The 10,247-nt window shown below is 43.2% G+C and overlaps 1 protein-coding gene across 1 annotated transcript; it reads left to right on the forward strand.

The window, feature by feature from the left end:
* The first annotated feature begins 702 nt into the window (after window positions 1-702).
* Window positions 703-7,488, forward strand: spry4 (sprouty homolog 4 (Drosophila)). The gene is made up of 2 exons (XM_085363964.1): window positions 703-896; window positions 3,047-7,488. Exon 2 carries the CDS (start codon window positions 3,094-3,096, stop codon window positions 4,240-4,242), a length of 1,149 nt encoding a protein of 382 aa, XP_085220090.1. The 5' UTR covers window positions 703-896; window positions 3,047-3,093; the 3' UTR covers window positions 4,243-7,488.
* Window positions 7,489-10,247: the final 2,759 nt, after the last annotated feature.

The following is a 10,247-nucleotide window of genomic DNA, read 5'->3' on the forward strand; positions in this document are numbered from 1 at the left end:
GCTGAATGAGGCAAAAAAATAAACCTCAGACGTACACTATATTTATTAAACGTTTTATATTCTCGCAGATTCTGGTATGTATTGTTTTTCTGCATCTGCATGTTTTCCATTAGACACAGGTCGCCATCCATTCGTCAGAATCAATACCAGAGATCATATCTGCCTTCAATGAAAAAAAATTAATTAATTCATTGCAGATTTGGCCCACTCATATTCCGCTCTATCGCCTTTCTGTTACCATATTATAATCATAACAACATGTAGCATCGCTGGCTTCGTATATAAATAAATTAGGGGGATAAAAGGGTGGGGGGGACATCAGAGCCCACTCTTTATGTAAATCAGGCCTGACATTGCCCTTGTGACCAAAAAAAACCCCCACCTCCTTCTCATTTCCTCGCCCCCTCCTTTTTCTTACACACACGCCTCATTCGCTATTTCTTCCCATTCATAAAAACGTAGGTATGGCGCCTGCGCAATGCTATTCGGAGTCCTCCCCATTCATAAAAATGTAACATCCGCATTTCAGCCCTCCCCAGTCGCGCGGCCCTGCCATTCACAAAAAAACAGAGAAAAAAAGACCAGGCATCTGCGCAGTGCCGTCCCTTTCCTTTCCTCTACCCTCCCATTCATAAAAACTCACTTCCCTCCCCCTCGGTGGTTGCAACATCATATCCAAAGCTCCGAGTCCACAACCGCAGTCGTCTTTTATGCACCAGCGAGTGGAGAATAGTGCGGGGCACCAGTTCGCCGTCCCCATACCTTGTTCTTATTACCCTGTAAAGTTTGGACTTATCTTTATCCATTATTCCTGGAGCTACTCGCTGCCTTGGAATAAAGCCTGTGCGTAAACGTCGCGCGCAGCGGAGAGATGAAAATTGTATCCTGAAACAACAGTAAGTGATCACCTCTCGTGTTTTTCCTTTCTTTCATCTCTAGATGTTTGTAACTAGTAAGTGTGTCACTGTAAAGAGAAACTGTTCGGTACTGTTCAGTGTTGCCTTCACTTGACTGGTCCTCTCAGTCTACTCAATCGCGTGCACTAAAACGCTCCTGCAAATTCTATTTTGCAACAAGCTGTTTCCGAGGGTTTGCAGTTTAGGTCAATATTTAACCACCGACTTCGGACCAAAAGCAAGGTGAAGGTATCAGAGATGGAGAACGACGCGTAGTCCAAACCGCCGCTTTTTTTCTTTTCTTTCTTTTTTTTAATATCAAATACGCATTTCAGCGGCTGTCGCATCGCTTCGTACATCCCCCCCCCCCCCCCCCCCTTTTTTTTTCTTGTCTTTATTTTTTTTCAAAGACACAATAAAAAGCAGCGGGGCAGACCCACACTTCAATCTCTGCGTGATTCGCCCTTCTCTCCAAAGCCTGTAGGTACGTTTATCTCTCGGGCGGTTCGGTTGCGTGTGTCCTTCTCGCTCTGCAGCGACTGCCTGGCTGGCACGCCATCGATGGTGTCAGGTGTTTATGCCATTAGTTTTTTCGTTTTAGCCCATTGGCTGCGACAAATCTTGTATTAATTTTCTACAATGCATTTGTTGTTGTTGTTGTTTTTTGCGTTTTGGTTTTTTGAGTGCCGTGGACGTATAATGTCCAGCTTTACACACACAGCTACGCACCGAACAGCCGCCTATCAAAACGACTCTACATTCCCGTGTCTGGTGGCACGCAATGTACCATTTCCTTTATTAAGCTTGTGTGTTTTTTTGACATTTTACAAAAACTGTTTGAATACCTGCTTATAACGCCTATATAAACATGCTATTTGTGTAAGTCGAGCTGCCGCCTCCGGTTTTTATGACTCAGTCATTGACATGTAGGGAGGGACGCGCACACACATAGACACACACACGCACACATTCGGGCTTGCACACGCATAGTTCCGGCTTGGAGCTTATAATAGTCTAGATTTGACGATCACAAGCGCTTGTGTCGGTGCCAGCTATGTCGCAACAGGTTTCTCAACCGGGCTTCTGAAAATATGAGGAATGGGAGAATCACACTGACAGCTGACGGTCAAGCAAAGCTGTGTCTACCACTGATACATTTACGAAAAAATAATACAGATGTATATATTTGCTGGGTGATGTGCGCAAGCCCAATAAATCACAAGACGAGCATAATCAAACGAAAATGATCTGAACAAGCTGATTTTTTCGTCGGTATATTTTGTTATAAGGTAACCCAAATGAATACTGTAGACAGTAGGTCGGTGAGCTGCTTTTCGTCAATATATATGTAAATAAAATGGATAAAATAAATCTGCCGAGCGCTCATTGATGAAACGGATGAAACCGATTTCTTTCAGCCTCACCATGACTGGAGCGTCTTGATTCATGCTTGCAACACCGAGTGCAGCCAGCAGCCCATTCACAAAAAACTGCAGTTCATAAAATCAGCCCCATTCACAAATCCCAGGGTCTGATCTCTGATTCAGATTCGTGTTTATGCAGTTTGCACACTGACAGATCAAATTTAAAAATACAACATTAGGTCAACTTGTATTACATGAAATAGCTGTGATTCTATAAAAAGACCTAATTTCCTTTGCCTCTTGCATTCATTTAGTCACCGTTGAAGTCTCTTTTCTGGCAACCTTCTTGTTACTTTGCCTTGTTTTGCATCTTTGAGTCTTTTGCATGCAAACCCTGCTCTCTGGTGCTCCCTGCTCTTTGGAGGGGAGGCAGTGAGAGCCCAACTTCTATTGTTCTAATGTCAAAGTTAGAATGGAGGAGGCTTAGACTGAATACCCTGTCGGTATTCAGTCTAAAAATCACCATGGTTTGGAAACTCTACATTCAAATAATTGCAAAGATCCGGTCTGGAGAAAAAAAAAGATTTCTATGGAGAGACTTGTTTTAAAGATTCAGTATTTGTTTTCTGTGAAGTGAACTACTTATATCAAATGTCACGTTCGCATGCTGTTAGAGGTGTTGATCTGACATCTAACCATCTTTAATTCTCTAGTTTATTGCCATTTTTTTTTTATATTTTAAGATGAGATTAGTCTTAAATGTCTCTTTTGTATCTGTTTCTGCAGTATTGCTAAATGCTGCTTTAGAGAGAAGTCGAGGCACCAGCCTACATATGGAGTCCAGGGTTCCCCACCACATCCCCGGAGTGTCCTCCTCCCTCATATCTCAACCCCTGCTGGACAGTCGTGTGCCCTACGGTCGTCTTCAGCACCCTGTCACTATTTACCCCATCGACCAGATAAAGTCATCACACGTGGAGAACGATTACATTGACAGCCCTGCTGTTGTTTCTCAGCAGCCTCCCAGCCAGAAATCTTTAAACCCAAGAATCACCTGGCTAGGTCAGAATCAAGAAGCCTTTCTTGGTGCAAACCACAACCATCATCACAATCACCAACACCAACCTCCCCAGCATAGTAGGTGCGAGCCCCACCTTCATCAGGACACCACCACCCACCCTTGGATTTCCTTCAGTGGAAGGCCCAGCTCTATCAGCAGCAGCAGCAGTACCTCATCTGACCAGAGGCTGCTGGAACACGCTGCGCCCACTCCAACAGTGGACCACCACCCTAAATTGCACCCTCACCCCGGCCCCATCAGTACAATCACTACCCAAACTCCAGGCTGCTTCAGTTCCTCAGAATCTAAGGTCCTCACTTCTTCCTCCTCTGCTTCGTCCTGCTCCTCCTCCTCTAAATCCCTTGACCTCAAGTCCGCAAAGATGCCTGTGGGAGGTGTATGCTCCGTTGGAGGTCAGCAAGGGTTGGCAGTGATTCCTTCCTCTCCGACCGAGAAGAAGCACCTCCTTCTTTGCGAGCACTGTGGGAAGTGCAGGTGCACAGAATGCACACTTCCCCGAACCCTTCCTTCTTGCTGGGTCTGCAACCAGGAGTGCCTGTGCTCTGCTCAGAGCATGGTAGATACCGCCACCTGCATGTGCCTGGTCAAAGGGATCTTCTACCACTGCACCGAAGACGAGGATGATGAGGGCTCCTGTGCCGACAAGCCCTGCTCGTGCTCGCAGGCCAACTGTTGTGCACGCTGGTCCTTCATGGCTGCCCTTTCTTTCGTCCTGCCTTGCCTGGTTTGCTATCTACCAGCGATGGGCCTAGCCAAACTGGGACAGAAATGTTATGACAATATTAGCAGGCCTGGCTGCCGCTGTAAAAACTCACAGAGCGGCGTGAGTGTCCCCGTGTGTAAAAGTGGAGCCACAGAAGCAAAATCTGGCACTCTGGAGAAGCAGCAGCAGGGATCATGATAGTGGACCAAACTGTGTGGTGGTGACCTTGCTAAAAAAAAAAAAAAAAGTGGACTGGACTATACCATACTTGTTTGCTCTCTATGGATTGGACAATCCAACACCAACCCATTAAACTATCCCGTTAAACTGCTGGAAGATGACTTATGTAAAACAAAGGTACAAAGATGTTTAATAGGGTGTATGATCAAAAATGGGCCTTATATGAGGGAGGTGGCAAGTAGGAATAGCCAACAGGCCCTCTGAGATGTTTTTGTTCTTCTTTGTAAGAGTGACAAAAGAACAAGAGACAAGCTTGTGGGACTGGTATTTGTGTTTTGCGAAGATGGCCGTAGGCACAAAGTCATTGTACCTCTCTGCTGCTCAATATTTCTCAGCTAATTTTGTAATGCTTACTAAACAGAAGCTGGTTGCTGATCCACAGAATACATAGAAATTATTGATGGATGGTTAATATCTATACTTAGCCCCCACCCCCCACTCCCCACCCCAACCCAAAAGCACAGCCCAGCGTTAAACATGAAAACAAGTGATTATCTATAGCGTGGTTTCAATGACAGGCCATTGCAGGAGTGAAATTAACACTTTTAACTACTCACTCGCTCCAAGGTTATCGTGGCCACCAATCTTTTAGCGTTTCCCCTCTCTTACACCTGAAAGATGCTACCTTGGTATTGCTAACATTTGATCTCCATTGAGTTTTTATGTCCAGAGTGGAGCTGTAAAAACAAACCTTTCTAGACTTTAAAATAATAGCAATTCCCCTTAACTCTCACCATGTATTGTGCATAAGCAGTTGAGATGATCACCTTACAGTGTGTTTTCCACTACGAGGTGGTGAAGCCTAGACATTCTCAAATATTTTGAATGCTGTTCACCAGTCACCTTTGACATAATGCATGTCATGACTTGCATGCTTTAGTCTAATGGTTACCCACTGTACTAGAAGTCGATTTGTAGTAGAGAAATGTGTTTAAAGAAAAAAAAAAGTAAAGTACACTCAACCTTCTCAGGGACAGTTACAGTAATCCTCTCTAGAACTTGGCCTACACCGCATGTTGATTACTAAACTGCCTAAGAGCCTGGTCTACTTCCTCTTTGCACAAAAAAAACAAAAAGGCAAAGAAATATTTAGGGGCAAAAAGGCAAGAGTGAATCATTTAAAACGAGTAAGCTAAGCTAGAGACAAACTGGCCAGAAAAAAGTGTTTCCAGACGAGAGGGGGTGCAAGTGATAGAGAGCAAAGAGGGGGAAGAGAAGGCATAGCAAAGTCGCTGTTGTGTATGTCTGCAGTCAGCCTTTGTAGAGTAAACCTGCCACTTGCACAACCTTTTTAGGAAGACGCAAACCCCTTAAAGGATGTACTAAAGCACAGTATTAACCACCTCAGCTATCTCACATTACGTTGGTGTGCACTACATTTAGTCCCCACCCCACTGCCCCCACACACAGAGCGTCTTCATCACGTTTAAATCATTATGCCGCGTAGCTGCATACGTTGAATAGCCTCTTTTTTTAATTCTTAAAGTCTATTTTTGTGGCTTGCGTGACATTTTTAGGACTTTGCCAAAGGAAGCTGTTATACAGTAGCATGCTTTTCCTGTCAGAATGATCACAGTCACGCCAGTCTGGCCACGTGGTGTTGACGGCAGCTGGTCATTATTAAAGGTGGGCTGCCCTTTAATACAGATGGCCATTTCCGTTTGGCATAAAAGCGTACTGTCTTTGCGACTCCATAACACACATCACTGCTTCACATCGGACCTGTGACTTTCATTAGGGTGCCTAACTTTGCTTTTACTTGTACTTGTCTAGTTGCACAAAGCTATCAGACGGGGGGAAAGGGAGGGAAAAAACACACATGGTCCTTAGTCTTTAATGTATGAGGCAATATTTTCAAAACCTAGCAATTCAGCCTGAGAGAAAAGGTGCCAAAATGGGATTGGTCGCGGGACCGGGCAAATGCCTGGTCGTCTCTAGGTGGGCAGCAAAAATCACAAATGTTTTGACAATATATTTAGTACTAGAGCTATGCAGGTGAAATGTTATTTGCTGTAAATAGTTTCACAACATTTGTGTTCTTTAGAAGACACTTTTAAATGTCCTTGAAAGATTGCATGGTACATTATAGCTACGATTCAGTACAAAATATATAGAGAATATATTAGATATATATTTTGAGGGTAAGAATACGATGTTTTTGTGGTTGTGAGGAAAAGGAAAAAAGGAGAGTTTCAAGAAGAAGGTTGGGGAAAGGGGTAACAGAAATAACAGACGTTTCTATTACTAGCACTTGATTTAGAAAAGTGTGCCCGGCAATAAATTAAAGAAGAAAAAAAAAGGAGAAGAAGCAGAAAAAAAACTCCTGCTGTTTATGCTATCCATGGCTCATTAGCAGTCGAGAGGCTAAGCTAATTCCCTGGTTCCTCTCCGAGTCCTAAAGACTGTGGACTCATTGAATCCACACAGGGAGCACAATCTACCCCCATCAGCCCATTTCCTGCCGTTACTCCTCGGTGTTTCAGCTCCCTCTTTTTCTCTTCTTGCTTTTCTTTCTTCCTCGCTTCTCTCTTTCCTGCCCCGAGAAATTGCCCAACAAACATCCCTGACCTTCCATGATTGACAAACACAGCTGCTGTGCATAAACTTGTCATACCACAGAGACATGGAAAGACATGTCTGTCTCTCTTTCACTCTCGACTTGGTTTTTCCTCTCCAGTTGTGTTCTGCGCCATCTCTTCTCACCAGAGGACATTTATTTCCAACAGTTGCTGCCTTTTTTCTTTTCTTCTTTTGCTGTTACTCAGCTCCATCACTGCAAAAGCAATGCTCCTAACTTCATGTTGGCTTTATACAATCACGTGCTCGCTATCCTGTTTAAGGTGTGGAATAATCATCCAACAGCTCAAACATTAAAACCTTTTCTTTACGCTGTGACTTTTACACACCAATCCCCCTGTGTGTCATTCATTTGTGAACACGGTTTTCTTTTCTTTTCCTTTTTTCTTTTTTTTTTTTATTTAAACCCAAACAAGAGGAAAGGTCTCAAACAGTTGGGTGATGCTACTCCATTCTTTTATACCTTTACAATGTCATTGTTGGGTATTGAGAAACAAGATCTGTGCTTTTGTTTTGTGTAGATATAACAAAAAGACAAAAATCTCATATAAAAGGTTCCCTTTATAGATATATTTATTTTGAAGTTCTATTTTATATAGTATTTATTTAGATGCCAACTTTTTGTTTGTGAAGAAAGCTTATGTCGAAATGGAATGTACATTGACAATGGAAATATATATTGTTAAATATACCGAGCTGTTTGTGTCGTTACTGTTTCAACTACATAACACAGACACACACTTATACACCGTGCCATCATAACGATCATAAACCCAGAGGATTTATACTAATATGAATTATTACCACTAAAAAAGTTGACTTATACTGACATAAAGATAGCAGCACCAACAAACTATTATCCCCCCCCCAGTGGCTCTATGCCCCTCTAGTGGGGTCTGCCCCACAGTTTGAGCCACTACTTCAATGTAAAAAATATATTATATACTGCTTCATTTCTGACCCAAAGTTTCTGCTACTCAAAGTTAATCGTTTTCTTCTTTTTGGCTGCTCCCTTTAGGGGTCGCCACAGCGGATCATCTGCCTCGATCTGACCCTGTCCCTAGCATCCTCCTCTTGGGCACCAACCCCATTACTCACAGTAGTGCTGCATGTGTACATCCCAAAAAGGTTGATATGCTTCTGTAGGTCAAGATTTCCATCTACCGGTCACTGTTTACAAACCTAAGGTGAATTTTAAAAGTTAATGAAACCCTCAATCTGGAGCTAGATGATTTTCAATAAATACAGTTGGGGGTTTTTTTGCTCTTGACATACATACATGAGTTCAATAGAACTCAAGCTACAAGTGGACTACAAATGAAACCAGAAAGCATCTGCTACCAAACAGTTTGGTGAATCACATGCACATATCTAAACAGGAGATAGGTTTGTATGTGGGGTTTTTTTTTAACTGCTTACAATAGCAACCGATCACTTATAAGCTGAATTTGAAGATTTTTTTTTAACATTATGCAGTCTGTAAAAGACCAGCGAGGCGCTTTAGTCTCTTTATTTCAACAGTTCAAATTCCCGAGGTCTCCCTTCCTGTGTCTGAATAGGTCGCTCTCTATAAAACACTGGTAGAGCAGCAAAGGCCAAATAAATCTGTATGACCTTAAACAGAAAGAAAACATTACATAAGGAACAGGAAATGATCCGCAGACCCCTCAGGACGACGTAACATGAGACAGGAACTAGTCAGGATGCTTAATTCATATCAGAGCTTGATGACTGCAGTGTGTGTGTGTGTGCAGGTTTAAATGTGTGTTTGACTTGTAGGTTAAACTCACTTCCTTTTAGTTTGAAGGGGTGGTCTGTTATAATCTGGATGTGTAACATTCCTTTCTCTCAAAAGCGCCACCTTATAAAGCCAGAGCACATACAGCTTCGTCCTGTCACACACACCTACACACACATTGTTGTCATCCCCCAACCCCCTCCCCCAGAACACCTGTGCTGCTCTTACCTTTTGGTGTTCTTCCTCCCTTTACGCAACCCCCCAGCTCCCAACCCCTCCACCTCCCGCGCATGTACTCGTGTACTGGGTGTTCACCTGGATGCACCTGGGAGAGGAAAGTGAATGAATTACAACAGAGTTTGTTAGGAGGAGAAGAGAAGAGAAGAGAAGAGAAGAGAAGAGAAGAGAAGAGAAGAGAAGAGAAGAGAAGAGAAGAGAAGAGAAGAGAAGAGAAGAGAAGGGCCTGGCCTTCCAGCATCACATAAAGAAGATGTTTCCGCTGTAAAAGCCCTGCAGGCGCTGCTGTGTCTGCTCCAACAGGTGAGATCAGAGACCAACCTGCCTGTTTACCTGCCGGTCTGTCAGCACCCACCTGGGACAGCACACATATTCACACACACACACACACACACACACACACACACACACACACACACACACACACACACACACACACACACACACACACACACACACACGCACATGCAAACACCTGCATTTGACTTCCTCCACACCTACATTGTCATCTCCACCCTATCAGGCCACATACATATCATCAACACAGGAAGCTGCAGCACAGGCAAGTGGAAAAGAAAGCATTTATTATCAGCTAGTACTATGACACAGCCTAGATTCAGTGAAGAACCCATCCCGGGTCGGAAACTGTGCATGCAAATAATTATTTGTGCTGTGGTTTGGCTTGCTGTGCTACAAAAAGGTTGGGTTTACCACAGAAGACAATGCAAGGACAGCAGCCAGAAACTGGTTGAAACTAATATTTCAAAGTTTTTGAATGTTTACAGTGCTTTTTTTTTAAGTTGTTAAGCTGTGCAAGTGAGAGAAACTAGTACAAGATTCAGGTCCTCTTGTTCTGCTTCATTTGCAATGTAATTGTTCAGTCGCAAGAATAAGGTCGTCACACCCAGCACACACAAACACATCATCATGTTGTAGTAGTTCTGTTGTGTGGGTCTTTTCTCACACAAGCAGGCTAATCAAAATAATGTAATAACACATAGAATAGATTTCATAACCAAGTGCAACCCTTGTTATTATATAAAAGGAGAATACGGGGAAACAGAGGGATTTTTATCTATGTATATTGTAAAAATGTGCTAGCGGCCCTCAGGCTGCCAGGGACTTTGTTCCAGCTAGTCACGTGATCAAGTGTGTGCACTGGTTTAAAGCGTCACTGAAAGCAGAAGTTGCGCTGCAATAACACAGGACAAAGGGATCATCAGGTGTGACATCCAGGTGGTATAATCTGACTTGAACCATCCCACATTTGTCTTCTTATCGGCTGCATTTCACAACCAGCAGAACTTGCTAAGTCATTGTATCAGCACACACTGATGTGACCTGAGATACCACTTAAAGGGATAAACCAACTTTTTTTTGTTTTCTTTCCAGTGTGAATCTGCATTTAGGT

This window comes from Diplotaxodon limnothrissa, linkage group LG10, assembly GCF_057381915.1.
Source record: "Diplotaxodon limnothrissa isolate DT_005_m linkage group LG10, D_limnothrissa_male_GT1.1, whole genome shotgun sequence".
In the NCBI taxonomy this organism is placed as follows: Eukaryota; Metazoa; Chordata; class Actinopteri; order Cichliformes; family Cichlidae; genus Diplotaxodon; species Diplotaxodon limnothrissa.

Bases quoted from the DNA above. Each gene is read 5' to 3' on its own strand.
- spry4 (XM_085363964.1), top strand. From the start codon at position 3,094: ATGGAGTCCAGGGTTCCCCACCACATCCCCGGAGTGTCCTCCTCCCTC.